Source organism: Sarcophilus harrisii, chromosome 1, assembly GCF_902635505.1.
Source record: "Sarcophilus harrisii chromosome 1, mSarHar1.11, whole genome shotgun sequence".
NCBI lineage: Eukaryota > Metazoa > Chordata > Mammalia > Dasyuromorphia > Dasyuridae > Sarcophilus > Sarcophilus harrisii.
In genome coordinates this window covers 340,417,652-340,439,889 of record NC_045426.1, presented here as the reverse complement: position 1 = coordinate 340,439,889, position 22,238 = coordinate 340,417,652, and the positions used below count along the sequence as shown (strand labels likewise).

At 37.8% G+C, this 22,238-nt stretch overlaps 2 protein-coding genes across 12 annotated transcripts in view; one reads left to right on the top strand and one right to left on the bottom strand.

Moving 5' to 3' along the window:
- Positions 1-11,999, top strand: part of CIAO3 (cytosolic iron-sulfur assembly component 3) — a 29,931-nt gene extending 17,932 nt beyond the window's left edge. For all 4 annotated transcript variants that reach the window (XM_003761964.4, XM_031945728.1, XM_031945729.1 and 1 more), the window contains exons 8-11: positions 498-570; positions 7,804-7,941; positions 9,862-10,019; positions 10,745-11,999. In XM_003761964.4, the coding sequence (XP_003762012.1) occupies positions 498-570; positions 7,804-7,941; positions 9,862-10,019; positions 10,745-10,983 (608 nt within the window). In that variant the 3' untranslated portion in view covers positions 10,984-11,999. The remainder of the gene's footprint in view (positions 1-497; positions 571-7,803; positions 7,942-9,861; positions 10,020-10,744) is intronic.
- Positions 2,573-22,238, bottom strand: part of HAGHL (hydroxyacylglutathione hydrolase like) — a 40,014-nt gene continuing 20,348 nt past the window's right edge. For 4 of the 8 annotated variants that reach the window (XM_023497774.2, XM_031945730.1, XM_023497776.2 and 1 more), the window contains exons 8-9: positions 20,523-20,602; positions 11,934-13,385 (exon numbers count right to left, since the gene is read on the bottom strand). In XM_023497774.2, coding sequence (XP_023353542.1) covers positions 13,220-13,385; positions 20,523-20,602 — 246 coding nt within the window. In that variant the 3' untranslated portion in view covers positions 11,934-13,219. Of the gene's footprint in view, positions 2,970-4,574; positions 5,959-11,933; positions 13,386-20,320; positions 20,360-20,522; positions 20,603-22,238 lie in introns of those variants that run through there. The other 4 variants (XM_031945734.1, XM_031945733.1, XM_031945732.1 and 1 more) reach the window with 4 other exon arrangements.

The following is a 22,238-nucleotide window of genomic DNA, read 5'->3' as shown; positions in this document are numbered from 1 at the left end:
ACTGAGAACACAATAGGGAAAGATTGACTTATACTACACCTGAAAGGGTTTATAGACATAGGTCTAAACCTGTACTATTTTCTGTGATAACAATTGGGGTAGGGGAGTCAGCAATGGTGATAAGGAAAAATGTCTTGGGTTTGTTAACTCAGGTATTTAGTTACTATAGGAAACTGTGGATCTCTTCTGGCCGACTTTAAAGTTGGATAGAGTCACACATCTGACCAGTTAAACAGAAAAAAGACTTAATGATTCCTTAGGGTCCCAGCTCTGAATTCTTGTAGGAACTAGGTTATAAGAATATGTAGGTATTTTTACTGAGTTCACTTGTTATTAATTTATGGCAGGGTTACACAATGTGGCTGTGTCCCCCTATTCTCTCAAGCCCTAACAGTTGTTTTTTCATGTCTTTTGTGAAATTTGTTTCAACTAGATGACTCAGAATTTTTATTGACATGCCAAGTGAAAAAAGAATCTATGCTGTGGTTCTGTTCTAGGGGAAATATTAAGGCTCCTGGAACAAGAGGGCATCTCTTTGTCAGATGTGGATCCAGCCCCTTTGGATGCTGAGTAAGCACAAATATTTTTGTTGTACATTTGCCAAAGCGCCTTCATAAAGCAGAGAGGAACAGAGCAACATTAGAAACATCATGAGTGTTCTTATTCACTATCAAAGTATTAGAATCTAGCAGCTCTTGTGGCACATTAGAAATAAAGAACTTTATTTTGGAAGTGTCTAGGATGGCTAATTGTCTAAAGCTGAGAGAATCAAATGTATAAGTCAGTTTTGGCAGTGGCCATTCTTTGACTGGTCTATGGCTTCCTGGAATGCTAGGATGAGAAAGGACCTTAGGATAACATGAAGTTCAGCCCCTTTAATTAACAAAGAAAAAGACTGACTCAAAATCACCCAACTAGAGAGAAGCAATATCAAAGCTGGAATCTACTTCTGATTGCTGGGACAGTTCTTTCCACTACATAGTACATCCTGACAGACCAATAGGCATTCGCTGCCAGAAGCTCTCGAGTCCCTTTCAAATAAGGATTGTCTCATTCTTTATACTTATAGCCCTTGCACCTACCAACAACCTAGCATAGAGCAGGCACTCATTCAGTAATGCTTTTGATCATTTGATCCCCTGTTCTGGGCCTGCAAAATAGTCCCTAGCCTATTACTTTGGCTTCTGTGCCCTTCCTGTCTTTTATTTCTAAACATCATTCCCTGTTTTCCTAAGGAGTATCTCTCTATATATTAAATAAATTTATTTGTGACCCCAAGACCATTAACTGATGAGGGGAAAGTTACAGGAAATATGCGTCTACTCTTGAATGTCCCTTTTTTTAATCCAGATGCTTAATTCCCTGGAACAGACTATGCAGTGATAAATAGCACAATCTTTTTCCCCTCTCTGGCCATTCTGTTTAGTCAGTCATTTCCTGTGTATTGGAATCCTAAATACACTGATAAAGTCATCTGGGGTCACTTCAGCCTACCCCTTTATGTGTGTCATTTGTTTTCAATTTAATAAAAGCAGGAGCTCTCAAATGTGAAAAACAGATGAACAGTGATTCAAATGCTTAAAGTGAAAAGCAGCACCATTGGCTGAATGCCATCCATGCAAACAGAGATGGGCCTCAAAAGACTTTGAATAACTTCTAAATTACATGTTTTGCTGCTCTAAATTAGTATCAGCTGTAATGTACCATATTCGACTAAGCCCATTTCTTTTTAAGTGCACAGAAAATGGCTTTGTAGCCTTGCCTCCTATTTAATCTGTGTTACTAAACAGCTTGGGACCACGGACAAAGTTGAATTTGGACTCCCCTCTGTGTCCATATGTATCCAAATGTAGCACAGCGAAGCTGCCTTGTGGGGAAAAGAGACCTTGCGGGGTCCAGAGACCTGGATTCTCTTCCTGTTTCTAATACTGAGTCTTTGATCTACAGGGATCTTCAGTCTTCTCCTCTCCCTGGGCTTCAGTATGAGGCTTCTCTGAGAGCTTCTCTGTATGAGAAGGCAGGCTTCACTTGATGACCTTAAAGGTCCTTCTGTTCCCTCTCTGACCTACTCAGGGCTAATAAAATGAACTTTGGCTTAACTGCATTACTCATAGAATTAATTGTGCATTTGATAGGGTTTTTTTTTTTAACTTTTTATCAATGTGGATTCCATTTTTAAAGGTATAAAAAAAAAAAAAGTAGCACAGTATAACCTATTTTGAGACATTTTTATCAAGGTATCCTTGGGTTTTCAGAATTCTACCTAGGAAATGGCATTTTAGCCTGAATTACTTAGAGTGACACCTGTTTTTGTCTTTTAAAATTTTGTCAACATGAAGTGGGAGGCAGGAGTGTGACTTGGTATTTAAGTGAAACTAGCCTGAATATTTCATGATCAAAAAAATATGACAAACCATTAATGTGAGAGCTTACTTATATTTTTTCTTTTCTTTTGCGTGGGGAGGAGAGGATTCTTGGACCTTATTTTACATTGTATTAGAGGAAAGACTTGTGGAATTGTCCAGAAGGCCTGGGTTCAGGTCTCATCTCTTTAATATTTATTAGTCTTGTGCTCTTAAATAAGTCACGCCACCATTAAATCTTGATTTCCCTGTCTATAAAGTTGGAATGCTACTAGTTTTGATGCATTTCCCACAGGATTACTGTGAAGATTAAATTATATAATATTTATGTTTAAACTCATGAAGTTCTGTATAAATGTTAATAATAAAAAGCTATTTCCAAGATGGTTGTGAAGAAAACACTCTAATTGTAACAGTATACTATGGAACAGTAAAAACTATTATAACATAGTAGCAGTGCCTCATTGCAGTACAGGGGTGATCTTGGATTTTCAAAGGCTAGCCCAGCAGAATATTGGAGAGGCTACAAGTAGACAGTGTCCACTTCTTGAGGAGTAGGTTCTTCACCAATAGATTGGCCACGTGGTGATGAATTCTCTATGAGCACTCAAAAAACAAAGGAAAAAATAAAATAGCCAGTTATCCAGATACAGCTTCTGCAAAGACAGCAGCATAGTGCCAGAAAAGAGAGGAGGCAGTGCTCACAATCACACATAAGTTTGACAGTCCAACAGTTAACTAAATGTGAGGTTTATAACCAGTGACTAACAAGTAAATCTACTACTTGGAAGCCTGAATCTTAACCAATCTGAAAATGATTCCCAGTATAAATGTAACAAGAAGATAAAAGGAAGTGCAGCTAAGTGAAAAGATGGCTGATAAGTTCTCTTTCAAGATTCAAATAAAGAGAAATATTTCAGGGAATAGTAGATTATGTCATTATTATAATCCTCATACGTATTTGCAACAGCAACAAAAAAAAAAAAGTGTCATAAAAATCACTGCAACATATGCACCACCATGTCATATGAGGAAATAGAGAAATTCCACAAAGAATTTGATGCTAAGATCTTCCAAGTTAAGTCTGTATTAACTTGGTTACTAAACATCACAGCTAATGGCAAAAAAAAAAAAAAAAAGGATTAGAACCCAATCCAGTTGATTCTTCGTAATTTCACTGCAAAAGTGAACATAGGTGAGCATGGTGAAAACACGTTGAAAAACATAGATCAAAACAAAAAGGTTAGAGACTTCAAGACAACACAGAAGCCTCATATCTATATCATGGATGCTTTATTAATGGTTGGACTAAGAAGACACTAGATGTGGTAAGCACCAAATTATATCATAAAAAATATAAGACCAGTTATCCCTTGATGTATCAATACTGATATGGAAGTCAACTTCTAAATCAAGGGGTAAGTCATTTTAAGTATCCTATTGTCAATCTGATTTGGACAGACTACTGACATGTAGAATAAAAATAAATGTTAGAATACAAATAATGGCAAGAGCTCTTGGACTGAACCATGTATGTACCAAGGAGGTCTCTGGTGTTGGTGAGACAGTTTTGAGTACTTTAGTGTTGATTGTCAAATTATGAAAAAAAAGAGAAGATACCAAACTTTTTGGGGGAAAAAAATCTTAAATCTTGTTGCATTTTTTAAAGGGCAACTGAAAAATTATCTATAACTAACAATCCATATACTCACTTGACTTTCCCATGTCAACAAAATTTTTGTGGGAATAATCTATGTTTGCTTTGAGGGCATATTTGAAGGTTTAAGAGGGGAATCAGCAAGGTTCCACAATATTTTAAGAAGGCATATATTTATAGAGTTGAATGAAAGTTGAGAAAATACAAGATCTCACTGTATTTATTGTTGGTTTTTTTAAAACCTGATTTGGTACGGCAAAACACTACCTTGAAGTTTTCCTCCAATAAGGTATATCCCATTTATGTCAAAATTATACATAATTCTCTGAACGATATAACAACCAAGATAACTTTGTTCAACATTTATGAATATTGGGTAAAACATAAAATAGAGTGATATGCTTGCCAACTATATTTGATTCTGTCATTTAGGGATCTAGTATAGAGTCCAAATAAGAATTCCCTATATGAGATTCTCCAGCTATGTCTAGCTACAGATAACATTGTGCATTTTCATTAAACCCCACATATTATACAGCCTTTTAAATGAGATCCATGATCATTAAAAAGCATTCCACCCAATCACACAGAAAAATACAAGTAAATAACGTCTGCTGTCCAGACTTTGATTTACAGATAAAGTTGATTCGTCAGTACACATGCCTTGAACAGATGCTGAAAATAGACAGTCAGCTTGGTCCAGAGAAGGAAATAGGATAGGATTGGGTTGCCTTTAAGCAATTAGCTGTTCAGCGCTCCTAATAACTCCAATCTGAAACAAAGGCTCATCCTTTTAAGATTAAAATTCTTCAGATGATGCTGTATGGCTAGGAGTTGTGAAATGGGTCACCTAAAGGGCAGTGGGAAGGCACATGGTAAATAAATATAGGATACAGTACATTAAAAATGAAAAACTGTTTGGGAGAAGTCATATAAAAGATGTTATCAGAGAGGAAAAGATTGACCAGTCACAAAGAGCGAGTAAGGGATGAACAGCCTGTGCGCTCCATTGGTATCCATGTAGTATTTGTTAGACAATATAGAGGAAGGCCTCCACCAGGCAAGATGGATCAAGGAATTGCACTGTCAGTTTAGGGCCTCACATAGGTAGGAGTATCCACAGTTTGAATAGGCATGAATAGATTGTAATCTGTACCACTGCATTGAGCACCCCCAGAACACAGGTCCACTGAAATAATAGTTAATATCAAAGTACAAATTACCCCCACATCAAGTCAACCAACAAGCATTTTTTAAGCTATAACCACAGTGAGTGCCAGTTATATCAGTTGTTATTTTAATTTGGAACTCAGTCAAACATGCAAATATTGACATATATCCTGTTCTAGCTCAGCTCTCACCTAGCTCTCAGCTAAGGATCTCCTGAGCCAGAGGCATCAATATGGATAATGGAGTCCTGATTATGGTAGATATGATAACTTGTGACATAATTGTGACTTCAGCTTTGGTAAGCTCTTTTACAATAAAGAAACAACAGTCTCTGTGGTGTAAGGATCCTAGAGTGTCCATTTCCTGGCTCGAGATCTTTTGGCAGTGAATGTATTAAGGCCACTCAGGAAAGTTACTTAGAGGTACCAACTTGATTTCACCTCAAGGAAGTAACCATTCTCCTTTTACTTTTGGCCTTTTAACTTTCTTAAGCATTGAGAGACATTTTCTAGGACAGCTGTAGCACAAATAAAAACAGCCCAATGACTGCTTTTAGTGGGGATTATTTTCACATAGGGAAAAAGAGAACAGGGCTTGTCAAGTTGGTGGGGGTATTGGGCTGCTGATGGCAGAACCACTGCTCTTGATGTGACTACAGTTGAATATGCTTTGGTTTCCTGATGAGGTTACTACTGGTGGCTATCCTGGTAGAGACCAGCAGGACGTGATGCTGAACACACTGAAGCATTTACTAATGAATCTCAGTTCCTGTAAACAAGAGCAAGGGAGTTAAAAATAGAAGCTTTGAAGCAGATTCCCAGGCAAAATTTTGCCCTTCGTAACATGTGAACATGTGAATCTAGAAGACCACAGCTTTTGTTTCTGGCACCAAAGTTTCAGCACTAACCAGGGAGAAGGGCAGTCTTGGTTTCTGCTCAGCTATTCCCACAGTAACAGCTTTCTGTTTAACCTCCTGTACAAATCTATTGTTATACTCCACATTGAATTTGTTGTTTCGACTGTGAAGGCCTGAGACCTAAATAAAGGCTAGTATACGTATGAACAAATGAATGAAATGAAATTATATCCACATGGAACAAGTTATAAATGACTTCAAGGCTTGGTTCATTCTTAAAGATACTCTCATGAGAGGTAGCATGGAATTAGTAGATAATGGGAAATAGATAAAGCCAGAAGATTTGAATCTCAGTACTGATATCAGCTTTGTGACCCTGGGAAATCACTACTCTTTCTGAGCCTCAATTATTTTATCTGTCAAACAGAGATAATTCTTGCATGACCTATTTTAGGACAGTATGAGGACAGTGCTTCGCAAATCTTAAAGCTCTATACCAGTGGCAGTTGCTGTCAAGTGATAAATTCCCGCATAAGATGAGCACTCAAAGCATTTTTTCCACTTTGTAAGTAAGCACCCAAACTACCAGAATATAACCATTTCTACCAGCTTGCATTCTTCTAAAGATCCTCATGGGATTAATAAAGTCAATGAAGTTAAATGAATTTTTCCTTGCCTGATATAGTAGGCCACTTTAAAACGTATTTTGCTAGCTAGTATCGTTTATCTTTATATCATCCTTATTTCTGAATGTGTACCTATCCAACTAGCCATCCCTTGTGACAAAGAATAAAAAAGGGGCGGGGGAAGTTATGCAAATCTAATCAGCACCCCAACTATGTCTAATATTTTATGAACTATTCCCCACCCATAATCCTCCACTTATACAAAGAAGGAAGAGAGGTTCCTTTTCTCAACTCTTCTAGGGCCAATCTTACTAACTTCATTTTCACAAGCATTTAGAAATCCTAATATCAGAGGCACTTGGTCATTGCCAGGAAATCAGAAAATAAAACATTTTGTTTGGCACTTTCACATAGACTCGTTGGATCAAATTGTACTTTTTTTATCTCATTCCACAGAAGAGTAAGACAAAGTGCATGGAAATCTATCCATCCCTGATTTGATATGGAAATGAGGCTAAGGTGATTTTGTACTCCAGCATAGCAGTACCGTGTGCACTGAGCCCTGCCCCATAGGCCTCAGTGGGCTGTTAAAGTTGAATAGTCTGAATGTAACATGATGAACCAAGGGAAAGCCTCACTTCATTTCTTGCACCACTACACCTATGCCTATCTCCTGTGTAATGTGATAAAAGGGTAATGATCCAACTTGAGTCATTCCCAGATCTCAGTATTAAAGTGCAGTATATTTATTCACCTAGTATATTAGATACAAAAAGGCTTTTGTGCTTCTAATATGTCCTATAATTTATTTCCCCACAAACTTACTCTTGCTGTGTATGAATATAAGGGCATTCATAAACATGTGCTGCATATTCACTGTTGCTAGAGCGAAAATTCCATTGTTGGCTAATGAGCCCATGGTTAGGATTTCCATAAGTACTATACCTATCTGCTACATAGATTCTGCAGGACATCATGAACCAGCAGGTCGACCGAGAAAAGCCTTTTCCTTGTTACTGATAGATGGGATTCTTTGCCCAATAAAGATTCTCATCCATCTGTGAACACGTGGACTTGTGATTACATGTGTCTTATCAAGCTAGTCATGATCTCATGTCCTCTCTCCCCCAGGTTTAGCTTTGTTTCTGGAGAGGAGCTCTTCGGCCATCGTGGTGGTGGTTCTGGTGGTTATTTAGAGCATATATTCCGATATGCTGCCCAAGAACTCTTTGGAATCCATGTGGATGGAATCACCTACAAACCTTTGAAGTAAGGCTTTTCAATTACTGTGCAGAAAAGAGGATTTAGAGTGTGTGATCACTCCAGATAACTGTATTAAGTAGCAGGCAATAAACAAGCATTTATCAAGCATCTGCTATGTACCAAGCACTGTGCTAGAAGCTGGGAATACAAATGCAAATAGCTCCTGTCCTCAAGGAGCTGAAACTCTAAGAAACATCTGCAGGTTACATACATAAATATATATAAAACACACACACACTAAATACAAGGTAATTTACTTAGGGAGATACAGAAGGAAAAAAATCAGGGAAGGCTTCATGAAGGAGATAGCATTTTAACTGAGCTCTGAAGGAAATAAGAGATTCCAAGAGCTAGAATTGAGATTGATTCCACACGTGGAAAACAGCCTTCCAAAGATGGGAGAGTGAGTATTTTGTGTGAGAAGTAATAAATTCTGAGGCACATTTGACTGAACCAAAGAATATATGAAAATCATATGTAACAAAGTGGGGAAAATGGACTGGAACCAAGTTGTGAATAGTTTTACATGACTCTGTAGGAGTTTGCATAAGGAACCACTGGAGTTGATTGAATAATATGGCTGAGGGGGCTGTCATAATCGGACCTCCACTCTAATCAGCATAACTTTGTCAGCTAAATAAAGAATGGATTAGAAAGGGAGGGAAGAGACAATAGTGCAGGTGAGGGGTAATGAAGGCCTGAGTTAGATGGTAACCATGAGAGTGAGGGATGGAGTCAAAAATGCTGTGGAAGTAGAAAACAACATCTGACATTTGATTGTATTTTTAGGATGGGCAAGAGTGAAGAATCAAAAATGAGTCCAAGGTTGTAAACCTGGATGACTAGAAGACTGATGGGGCGCTCAACAAATAGGGGAAATTCAGAAGATGGATAGGTTTTGGCAAAAAGATTTTGAGTTGTTTTGGACAGGTTGAGTTTAAGATGCATGAAGGATATTCAGTCTGAAACAGCCAGCCATCAAGTACAGAAGTTCAGGAAAGAGACCAGGGTTGGATATATAGATTTTTGAGTCATCTCCATAAGAAATAAATGAATCCTTAGGAGCTGATGAAGACATTGAGAGTGTTTAAGAGAAAAAGGATACAATCTTGAAGGACACCCACAAGTAGGGACACAGCATATAAACCGAATGAAGACCCAGCAAGAGAGACCGACAGATATAGTCTGACAAGTGGATCCAAAAGAGTGATGTCTCAAAAACCCAGAAAGGTCCCAGAAAGAGTGGTCAACAGTATTAAATGTGGCAGAAAAGAAGGATAAGGGTTGAGACCAGGCCGTCAGATAAGTGAGTTAAGACATCATTAGTAAATGGAGAGAGCAAGTCCAATTCAGTGCTGTGGTCAGAAGCCAAATCGCAAGGGACTGAGACTTGAGTGAGAAGAAACAAAGTAGGGATAAACATCAACTGCTTTCCCCGGGAGTTTGGGGTCCGTTTGAGAAGATGGCAACCAAAATCGGTGCCCTCCTCTACCTGTTCTTTTAAATCAGCCTGTGGCGTGCACCTCTCCTTTCCTTTTCTTCAGAGTTCACTTTGCAGTTTGTGGCAGCTTGCTGCCAAGGGAAAGGATGAAGACTCTTGATAATTACTTTGTTACCTTCTTTAGCGCAAAGCCAGGCTAATCCTTCTATATCAACAAGCTCTTCTTTGTTGCCAGTCCTGCCTGGGTCCAATTTTCAGCTCAGTCTAATTCTAATCATTCCACATCTGCTTAGGGAATAGAGTGTGTTAGTAGTGTTACAATCGCAGACCTTGGGAATTTGTACTTCATTTGAAAAGCCACATAGGTTCCTCATTTCCCTCTAAATCTGCCAAATCCCCAATCTATACAGAAAATGGAATGTTTTGTACATAAACATAATTGGTCAGTTTCTTACATTCTTACATTTCCTCCTTTCTCATCTCAGAAACAAAGATTTCCAAGAAGTGATGCTAGAAAAAGATGGAACAGTTCTACTTCACTTTGCGTTGGCATATGGATTTAGAAACATTCAGAACTTAGTACAGAAACTCAAGAAAGGAAAGTCTCCATATCACTATGTGGAAGTCATGGCCTGTCCATCAGGTAAAAGTTTTACTTCTAACTAGCTAGCAGAGCAATTATACTGGCCTAAGACCTAATGATTTATTATACAAAGGTATAAATTTGCAGGAATTAACTTTGGATAAGTAGGGATCAGGGAGGGTATGATAGGACCTTGCTTTAGTTGGTTAGGACTATGCTTTTCACAGTGACCAGTAGGGGGTGATAGTAAAGTACTGCTGATCCCACTTTCCCATTGTTAAATAAGCCAGGGGTGTTTATTCTCACCCTTCCAGCATCCCAGAACAGAGCAGAGGCTTTTTCTTCATGTTTTGTTCTTTGGAGGAAAGAATAAGGTGAGGGAGTAAAGTAATGGCTGACCTAAATCAATCCTTGATAATTTTGGTACTTTATTTCCCTTTCCTTCCCCATATCACCTTTTTTTTTTTTTTTAAATAACTTTTAATTGACAGAACCCATGCCTGGGTAATTTTTTACAACATTATCCCTTGCACTCACTTCTGTTCCGATTTTTCCCTTCCCTCCTTCCACCCCCTCCCCCAGATGGCAAGCAGTCCTATTCATGTTAAATAGGTTACAGTAGATTTTGGATACAATACCCATATCACCTTTATTTCACCTCTAGCATCAAGCCCATCATACCTTTGTAGTTCTGATTATCTTTATAGTTGCTATAATTGCTTCCTCTAGTGTCTTTAAAGTAGAACATCTCACTCCAAATTCATGAGCTTTTCTTTTGCATTTAGGCTGTTTAAATGGTGGTGGTCAGATCAAAGCAGAAGCTGTCTCCAGTAAAGATCTTCTCCAGCAAGTGGAAAAGCTCTATGAGATGGTTAGGACTGTAATGCCTGAGACAAGTCCAGAAATTAAGGAATTGTATGAACAGTGGCTTAAAGGGAAGGACTCTGAAGAAGCTGGGACAACATTGCATACACAGTATCATGCAGTAGAGAAGATGAACACTGGTTTTAACATTAAATGGTAGGGAGAAGCAATGGGTCCAGCATGCAGTTTCTGCTTGAAGGAGTAAGAACACTGTGAAAAACAAAGGCTGCTGAAGGTGACTGAGTTTGGCCCCAGCAGAAGAAATCCCAAGAAAGCCATCATTCCAACTGCTCACTAAGAAAAACAAATTACAAGACTACCACAGGATTGAATCTTAGAGTTATATCAAGGCAAGGAGGCTTTCAGATAAAAATAGAAACCAGCTGAAAAGCTGGGTTTCTGGTTGGATGGGACAGAAGACATTTTGGCATTACATTTTATCTGCCCTAGAGTTTTTACCAAAAAGGTTAAAAACTCTAAACTCTCTCTTCCTCTGCCCCCTCTCCCAGCCCCAGTACCCATTCAGTCTAATCTTCACATAAGTAATTTTGTAAACACTTCCATATGTTATATGACTTGCATTTTTGTCACCAGCATCTAAGAGTCTGAGGGTGGTTTCCTTGAACTCTTTGGCTGTTTGTCTCTTATTTTTACACACGTATTAGGAGATTTTCCAATAATTCAATGGTGCTAGCTTCATTTAAAAAAATATTGATTACTAGTTAATTGATCCCAGATCTTAATGTAAAGCAAAATGTGAGTCTGAAGTCATTCCCTAAAATATCTGTGGATTGGGAAAGATGAAAGTACCAGGTACAACTAAGGTTGTCTTGACAAGAATCCAACCCTAATTCCTTGGTATTATCAGGACTTTGTAGAACACTGAATTAAAGTCATTTTCTTAATCAAATGATAAATTTAGATATCCAAACCATCCTGGTATTTGAACGAATGGCATGTTCAAGGACTTAGGTTCAATGTGTTAAGTACCTAACCCACTCAGATGCCTTAAGAATCCATCTGTGTTGCTGCTGTCTCAGGTAAAACATAGTATTTATTTTTTAAAATGCTTCGGTGACTCCTATGGTCATTAAAATCTTTTTTGCTTACATATAATTATGTCTAAAATCTGCATATTGACTTAATGAACAATATTAAAAAAATCATCCCCTGGCATTTTTCCATTTCCTTCTTATGAGCCTCTTGTCTCATTTCAGGCTTCTGACTGTAACATGTATTAGATGAAATCCTCTAAACTGTAGCTTCTATACAGCAGGTCAGACTGAACCATGACTGCATTACTGTGCTTTTGTGCTTTTTTTTAGCTATGAGAAAGCCACTCAACACTTCTAAAAGAGAAGTTCCTCCCTCTGACATTTTCTTCAAATTAAAAAAAGCTTTTTCTAAGATTAAAAAAAAAAAAAAGCCACCATTCCTAAAAATAAGTAAGTTCTGCACAGTAACATGAAAATGGTTGTGAGTTTCACATTGCTACTAAGCAGATTTTTAAAATCAACTTGGCTTCTATATTCCATTTTCCAAAATGGGTTTTATTTTCACAGACTTTCTTTACATATTATAGGCAATGCAGGGACAATAGTGATATAGAAGGAAAGATTATAATCCATGATTAAGACTGGATTTTAATACTTTTAGGAAAAAATATGGCTGCAACTGAATGTGATAGTAAACACCTTGTAGTCCCTGAAGCTGGAGTGACATTTGAGTTAAGAAGCTCTAAGCAGCAGGGCTAAAGCCAATCAGGTACACTGAGGTGAGAGGAGTTCGCAGGAGAAGAGGGCCACCAAACCACCCAAGAGGGGGCAGACCAACCCTAGTTGGAAAAAATTAGCTTCCATATTCTTTCAGTATTGGAACAGGACCCACGAGTGGACTGCTACCCCTCTAAGAAAGGAAGGAAGGAAGGAAAAAAGAGAGGGAGGAAGGGAGAGAGAAAGAAAGAAAAGTGGCAAATTAGCAACAGAACAATAAATTTAGGGCTAGAGGAGATTTCAGTGAGCATTTAATTCAGTCCCCTAATTTTACAGATGAAACTGAAATGGTATGACTTGCCCAAGATCAAATGGCCAGTAGAGGATGGAGCCAGTCCTCAAATGAAGTCTTCTGATTCTAGCTACAGGGCTCTTTCCCCTTTGAAATAATGCCAAATCAGATTAAAATCAGATTAGCTAACTATAGGAAGAAACCATCTCCCAAAAAAATTGAAGATTCATTTCCAAAATCTTAGCAGCAGTAGGCCAAAATAAGCCCAGGAGAAGCTTTCCGAAGGATTAATTTAAAACAAGTAATGTACCACTCAAGAAGTCCTTTCCAGCTGTAGTGTTGCCAAAGTCAGGTGAGGTGGGTCCAACTTGCAAGAGCTGGTTTTCCTGGCTTCATTCCTTTTGCACTAAAGAGCCCAAGAGGCCCCACTCTAATGCAAGGACTGCACGAGGGTCCAGTGGCTCTGCACGTTTTTTGAAGTTGTCGTTTTCTGTATGTAGAATTTTCATGACTTCCACTGGATTCTTTTTCCCAGTATATTTCTGGACAGATTCTTCTCTACAATTAAAAGGTAGCTTTAGTCCAAGTAAAAATGTTAGAGATGTAAAATAATCCAATCAGGGTTCTGAAAGTGTTATGGTAGCAAACAAAATTATACACTCTGAAACACAATCCATAAATCTCAAGATATGTCATCTTTGAGAGAAATATAAATAATCAAGTAAACCAGGATTACCCACAAAGGTCTGGGTCAGTGGCAATGTAGAGAGGCAGGGTTTAGCTCTGAGAGTAGGAATTCATTAGTTTCTTTCAGTGCCATTGTTAGAATCACAGATTCTCCAACTACCAATCAGCAGCCAGTCCCAATCTAACATTCATTGTGTATCCAAACCTCACAGACCTGATATCTAGGATATATTTTCCCCTCATCTAAAACCTGTATCACTATTTAAATTTCATCTTATCAAATTCAGCCCAATGTTCTAATCCATGGGTTAGCAAACTACTACTACTGTAGCTTGCTAAACTATAGCCACTCATCAAATCCAGCCCTGAGCTAAGGATGATTTAAAATTTTTAAATACAATAAAATTATTTACAGATGTAAAGCCATTCTTAGATCTCTTATACAAAAACAGGTAGGGGTCACATGGGGCACATAGTTTGCTTTCTTCTGTTCTAGTTTATCAAATATTTTTGGAGCCTGGTTCTGTCATCTAAGCTGTTAACTTATCCACCCCAGCTTTGTATCTTCTACAAAACAAATAAGCATGCTCTCTGTGCCATTATCCAAGTCAAAGATAAAAATGTTAAATAGTACAGGGCTAAAAATAGAATTTTGAGGCACTCCATTAGATACCTCCTTCAAAGCTGGTACCAGAAAATCCATGGCTACTTTTTTTTAATGGCGACATTTTGGATCACTCATTCAACTGATTCTGATATCCTCTAAATGCAGTGTCTTCCAACCAACATCCTTCTCTTATTTATGAGAATAGCTTGTAATTTTGTCAAATATCTTGCTGAAATTCAAGTAGACTTACTAGTCTAGTAGATGAGGGTGTAATGCCATTGCTTCTTCTTTACAAGTCTAGTCAAATAAAATAGTGTTTGGCATGTCCTCAAAATCATATTGGTTTATTATCTTGGTTTTCTTTTCTAGATGGTCATTCAATATCCTATTTAAAAAGTATGTTCTAGAATTTTACCAGGAATTGAAATCAAATGCCCTTGTCTAATTCGTACTCTCTTTTCTTCCTTTTTTCAAAATCTATCCCATGGTACCTCTCCCATTCACCAGTGTCTTACAAAGATCATTAGCAGTGGGACAGCAATTTTTACAATACTCTAGTATTCATCTGGTCCTGGGGATTTGAACTCATCAAAAGCAGTTAAGTGTGCTTTTACTATTTCCTTATCTTATGGTTCAACTCCCTATGAGCTATTTTTTGTTTTATCCATTCTGGATCAAAGATATTTCTCTTAGGGGGGAAAAACAGAAGAAAATTAAAAGTTGTATAGCTCCATGTTGTCTTCTGTCATTACGACTATTTATCATCATCCGGCAGCAAGTCTTATTCCTTCTTTGATCTTCCCATTTTCTTCAATCTAGCTTTTTTTAAAAAAAAGAAAAGAAAAACTCACCCTGTTTTGTTCTCATTAGCTTTCCTCACCAACCTCCACCCATTCTGAGCTTTAGGATCACTAATACTGTTCTCTTCCATACTGTGCCACACTTCCATATTCATCTTCTGTAGCTGTCTTTAATTCCTGTTGTTCAGTGAATTTCCTAGGTTTCCACCAATGGTCTCTTTGGACAACTGCACCCTCTGTTCCTCGATATAATTGCTTCCATTTTCATTTTTGGAATTTCTTTCTGGAGTCCTCCCTGTTAGGCTGACTTACCCTGAAAATTTTAGTGCATGAAATCCTATCTTTTTCTCTAAACCCTTTGAAATCTGAACTCCCAGACTCTAGGATACACTTTACACTGCCCGGCTTGCCTTTCTAAGATGAAGGGATTGCTTCTCCACCTCCCCCATCCAGTAAGTTTCTCATTTCTATTCAGTGACCAGTTATTTCTGGATAGATTCTTCTCTACACTTATTTAGTGAAAATCAGGTCCAGAAAAGTTCTCTTTGTCTCCTCCAATTTTTGAAGAATGGAATTATCATTGGGAAACATCAAGAAATTATTAGTTGCTCTCCTTTTAACAAGTGTCCAATTAACAGAAGTACCCTATCACTTCTAAATCACACCCGTGTGCAAATCACATAATTGGTTTCCTAAATCCCTCATCTATTTTCCCTTTCTGTCCAGGTGGTCTACAGTATACCACTGCATGACAATAGTGTTTATTTTTCTGTTGTTCTTCACCTTGGTAAATGTGCTCTTTACCAACTCTTCCCCTAATTCTGATGCCTGGATTTCTCAGATGAACATATATATCTTCTTCACGTACATTACTATTCTACTCCTCCTTTTAACTGTCCTATTTCTTTCAGAAAAAAGGAATAGCTTTCCAAAGCATATTCTGATCATGAGCTCCATTCTCTCACATTCCAGTGATTCATACAATTTTACTTCTTTACCTTGTTTATTACCCATCTCCTCTGCATTTATGTATAAATACCTGATGTCACGAATGTTGTTTTTTTTTTTTTTTAATTTTATCATGAAATCCTAAGTAATCTCCACTGCTTCTTTTCCTTCACTGGAGTTATTCTCTATGGTATCTAGCTTGGTGGATATGCATAAGTAATTCACTTTTGATTAGAAACAGATTTCATTTTTACCTGATCTTTTTAGGTGCAGTCCATCCCTGGGCAACAGGGTGTCATTTCTGTATTTTAAGCTGCAATTCAGAAAATCTAAATCCCCTCCTCAGATATTTCTTAACCATCTTTCACTTCCTGAATCTGCCTTTCTCTCCTGAAACCCCTGCCTTTAGTTAACAGCATGAAAGCTGCTCTCAAGTTTTCAGTTTCATAACCAAGATTTCATAATCCTTAAGCAGTGCTTTATAGATTACTTCTGGCAAAACCATTTTTGCCATGTCATTCACAAGAAGTAAACAGTAATCAGGTTTAACAAGTCTTGAGAGGTTCTTGCCCCAAGAACACATGCCCCAAGAAGACTTTTGTAATATTGTTAAGAAGATAACTGTGGAGGTCTCATCAGCATGTCTTCTTCCTCTGATCCTTAAGTGGATTGTCTTTCACCTAATGGTCCCTATAGAAACACATCATGATTCCTTGAAGGACAAGAAGCTACTTCCTCCTCAGAGGGTCCAGTTTTCTCCTGTTTGGGAAGAACCACAAACCTAATAGCAGTATAGGAAGACTAAATTAGCTCCAAAACCAATCAATCTTGCCTTGGAAATTGGTGGGCCTGTAAAAATTCAATCCAGTCCACATATTTCAGTGCCTCCTTCCCTCCTTCCTACTCTTTTCCTTACAATGAAGTAGTAGAGTATTCCTCTAAAAATACAAGCTGATTTAAAAAAAATAAATAAAAAATTGAGCTAGTGGCCTTAATGGCCTGAATAGGAGGATGAGGCTATGGAATAGTCCATAATAAAATAAATAAATAAATAAATCTCAGTAGGGTGGGGCTAGAGGGATGATGCAAGCTCAGTGCAAGGCATGGTAACCAACACCATGAATGTGATCTTAAACTTCATTAAGAAAAGCCCACTGCCTTGTTATCTACCTGGTCATGCTCCATGAGGACTACTACTATGTTCAATTTTGAACATCATATCTTAGCAAGGAAATGGACAGACCATAGCACATCTTGAAGAAACAGGAACTGACTGCTGGAATGGAAATGATGGGAACCTTGGGATGAAATGGCCACACTATCTTAGCATTTTTAATAATCAATAATAACAGTTAGCTAGCTTTTATATAGTACTATGTAAGTTTACAGAGATCTTTAAAATATTTATCTTTATTAAATATAAATTTTTATTTTATTAAAAATATAAATATTTATTAAAATAAAATATTTATCTTAAAAATATTATCTCATGTCCTTACAACATATAAAATATGATCTCATATCCTTACAACAACCCTGTAAGAGAAGTGCTGTTATTATCCTCAATTTATAGATTGGGTCACATAGCTAGTAAGGAGATTTGAGGCTAGATTTGAACTCAGGTTTTCCTGGCACCAAGTCCAGTACTCTACATTGTACCACCTAGCTGCTTGTGGAAAGATGAGCCTCTGATACGCATCCTGGATTTGGGGAAGGCAGATATCAATGGATTCAGGAAATGATAAGATGACACAGACTAAAATGCTGCCAATGTATGCAGTCCAAAAGGAATTGGAAGCTCTTGCAAATAAAATTCTGAGGAAAAAGAGAATTTTATTGAGGAGAAAAAAGGGTAGTTGTCCAAAAGAATGGATATAAATGCACTGAGCAATCACCAAGCAGTTTGTAAGTATAAGCTTTAAAAATTTTTTCAAAATATCTAGAAACTATGAAATCAGAATTGAAGATGAATACAGAAATGTGGCATTGACCTATGAGAGTCAGGAGTGCTAAAACTCTGAACATATGGAAGTCAAACAAAGTTGTAGAATATTAAGGACAGCAAAATAAAGTGTTGGGGGAAAGACCAATAATCCTATATTGGGTAAAGAGGATCAAAGAAAGGATAGGACTGTTTCTATTCATGGTGGATTGGCAATGGTAACTGATGACAGAGACATTTAACTCTTTTACTGCTGTACTGTCCTGACTGAATGAATGGTTTCTTCTTCCAAGGAGAACACTCTCTGGGCTAGGAAAGACTGAATAAAAATAGCTAACAGGGAATAGATAACCAAGTATGATAATAGTAACTGCCCTTAATGGCTTCTAGTCACTAGATCTGAATGAATTATATTCTGAGCTACTAAGCTGACAATGTGACTGTTGAGTCACTGTCAATGAACCAGAAAGATGCCCCAAGATCAGAAAGGACAAATGTCTTGATTGTTTTAAAAGGGAGAGATATGGAGAGGGAATCAGGTGTGCCAACTATAAACTAGTGAGCTTTGACTTCTATTTCTGGCAAAATCCTAAAACTTATTAAAGTTAGTGAAAAACTAAGAAAAGAAGCAGTGCCCCAAGAACCAGAAGAGCTTCCAGCATAGGTCAGGCCATACTAATAAGATTGACTTTTTTTTTTTTTTTGGCTGAGGCAATTGAGATTAAATGACTTGCCCAGAACCACACAGCTAGGAAGTGTTAAGTGTCTGAGGCCAGATTTGAGCTTAATCCTCTTGACTTCAGAGCTACTGCACCTAGTTGCCCCAAGATTTCCTTTTTTTTTTTTTTTTTTTTTTTTTTTATGACTTCTAGATCAAAGGAACAAGATGGATGTACTTTACCTAGATTTAAGCAAAACATCTGACATTTGTCACACTATATTCTTCTTTTGGATAAAGAGAAAAGTGGACTCAATAACTTAATTGAATCTAATAAGATGAGCCATAATAGCACCTGCATTTTTAAAAAATTCAACTTCACAAGTATGAGAGGGGGAAAGATTAGTTAAAAAGCAGTCAGAAAAGAGATCTAGAGGTTTTAGTGGAAAGCAGCTTCAATGTGATATGGCAACCAAGACCTGTGATTTTATTGGAATAAGGGACTCCCAATGGGAAAAGTTTCTCTACCAATGAAATGAATGAAAACTTTTTCTACTCAGTGTTAGGGAGTTTTCCTAGCTACGTGACTTGGTTAAGGTCCCACAGCCAGTATGTGTCAGAGTTAGGGCCTGAAATTCCATCTCAATCTGAGGCTAGCCTTCTGCTCCACAAATCTGCCTCCTTACAACCCCTAGGCTTCAGAGCCCAAAAAAGGGGAGGAAATAGTCCTGCTATTGGACCACATGTCTGGGGTAGGGTATTCAGTTCTTATTGTATTTTAGGAATGATACAGATGAGCAATAGAGAGATTGTCCAGAGGTAAGCAACCAAGATAATGATCTCAAGACTGTGCCATACAAAGACTGAATGAAAAAAGTGAGGGTGTTTACCTTGATCCAAGGAAAACTTCCTAACAATTATTCTCCAAAAATGAGACAAGTGGCCAGGCATTTTTACTAGAAGCATTCAAGTAGAAGCTGAATGATCTCCTATGGTCACTATAAATTAATGTGTCAGTATGTGTCAGGGATAGGGACTGAGCTCCCATCTCAAGAGCAAGACCAAGACCAAGAAGGGAAGAAAAATATAAGTTAGGTTGAATTTTCACAGTCCTGTTTCCTCAAAAACCAGCCCTCTCAGTCCTTTCCCATTTTACAATTTTCAAAACTTAACAGAATCCACTCATGATATGTTCATTTAACCCAAACAAAAGTCCACATACATGACAGAGCAGAGCTTCAAGCAGCTCTTTATGCCTGGAAATTTGATAAGCCTGACTATAACCAGTACCAAGGACACTCCACTTAGTGCAGCAAATGGTCTCATAAAGGCACCACTAACTGACCCAATTATTGCCAAGGGAGGACTTGAGCCCTGAGGAAAATGAGAGCCCATCACTTGCCACATGGCTCTCCTACCTGGAAGTTTTCTCATTCTAAGCATGCTATCTGTTCCATTGTAGATTTTCTTACTCAACTATTACACATTCCTGGGCTCACGACAGTCATAACGAAAACCCCTGGAACAAAAATATCATCGTCATCCCATGGAAGCTATGTATTTCTTAAACTAACAACATGAGTATTTTTCAAAACAGCATTTCAATTGAGAATACCTGGTGCTAAAATAATGTTTTGGTCATGTATACTTATTGTGTATCTAAGTTATATTTTAATATATTTAACATCTACTGGTCATCCTGCCATTTAGGGGAGGGGGTGGGGGGCGGGGTAAGAGGTGAAAAATTGGAACAAGAGGTTTGGCAATTGTTAATGCTGTAAAGTTACCCATGTATATATCCTGTAAATAAAAGGCTATTAAATAAAAAAAAAAAAAAAAAAAAGAGAATACCTGGTGCTAGACCCTCAAGTTCCAGCAGCCCCTGGACACCTAAAAGATGGATTGAAGACGGAGTACCTTAGAATAGTAAGGCTCAGTTGGGGAGAGACAGAAGGAAGGACAGAAGAGGTCAAGGTAGAGTACAGGGGGAGGGGCACATAAATATGTGGAATATTTCCATATTACAAAGCCCAACTAACAAGAAGATACTTACGCTACTCTGAGGAAAGGGTTATAGTGAAACTCCTCTCCTAAGGTTGAAGGCACTGTGGGTATGTCGTCGTCATCTCTAGCCTGGAACAATAACAAGTTAAATGGTGAGCACATGCCATGTCACAATTAAGTTGTCAAAAAAGCAAAGTCAATTGCAGGCTCAGAACCAGCCACTATAAGCACTTTATAAAGAATGCTCAGCTCATCCTTCTAATTTTCTCGCTTTCTTGTGAGCAGCTATCCACTTTGGAGAAAAGCTGAAAATTACAGGAACCAAACCTGACCTCCACTCCTTTCATCACTCAACAGCCCCATGTCCAAATGGAGAGGCAAGAAGGAATTAATGGCCAGACATTATTACTGTTCTCTTACTGTCCAAAGGGGAAGACAGTGAAAATGTCTTGTGAGTCCCAGAAGGGTGTGGAAAAATCCCCATTATTCAATATCAAATGAGTGTTATGAAACATCATTATTGTACCATAAACCCAATGCAATATGATTTAAATATACTCAAGGCTAAATATGGTATATGGGATAGTACAGCTGCCTAAGTGGCTGACTCAGCTCAACACACTAGTGCTGGGAGGGGTGGGGGAGAAACAAAGCAAAAAATTTGGCAGGGATCAAGGGATAGAAGAAGCAAAAGTCAATATGATAGAAAAAAAAAACTGAGATAAAGAAGCTAGGGGGATTTGAAGGTCAAACGTTCTAAGAGAAGAAGACAGAAGAACCATCAAAACAATGAAGGAATAAGCAGAAGGGAGGAAGAACATAAGCCAGAGATATCCTGATAGTTATGAACAATTATTAAAAATGAGGGTATGAAATCAGTTCCAGTAGAGCAGTAGTGAAATGAACCAGCTACACCCAGTGAAAGAACTCTGAGAGATGACTATGAACCATTACATAGAATTCCCAATCCCTCTATTTTTGTTTGCCTGCATTTTTTATTTCCTTCACAGGCTAATTGCACACTATTTCAAAGTCCGATTCTTTTTGTACAGCAAAATAACTGTTAGGACATGTATACATATATTATATTTAATTTATACTTTAACATATGTAACATGGTCAACCTGCTATCGGGGGGAGGGGATGGGGGGAAGGAGGGGAAAAATTGGAACAAAAAGTTTGGCAATTGTCAATGCTGTAAAATTACCCATGCATCTATCTTGTAAATAAAAAGCTATAATAAAAAAAAAATTAGGGTATGCATACAAACTGACATAAAACTTGTTAGTAATTAGCAAGTCTTGAAAATTCTCCTTTGCCAAAACTCTATTCTAACATCTCATTATGGCATGAAAGTGACTATGGGTTCAATGGAACTCAACTGAGGCTCGCTGGGTAACTGTGCCATCCAAGAACCAACCTATCAAGCTAAGTACAAAGAGGCTCACCATCAAGCGATTGCTTTCTTCTACGACAACAACTCATTAAACTGCCTCCTAAAGTCCCTAATGAAACAAGTTACAATGAGCTTGGGATTATATAAAGTTCATGCCCCTCTCCTCTGGGAGACAATAGCAATGTGTGAAGAGAGTGTTTCTGTGTGACACCAGAAAGGACTTTATACTTGGGAAATAAATTAGAGCCTACTGGCTATCATAAAGAGAGAAACTTTAGTCAAGAGGCTCAGATTAGTGGTGGAGATGCTAGAGATCATCCACTGTGTCAGCTTATACAAAAGGAGGGACTACATGCCCTAGTTCCCTGT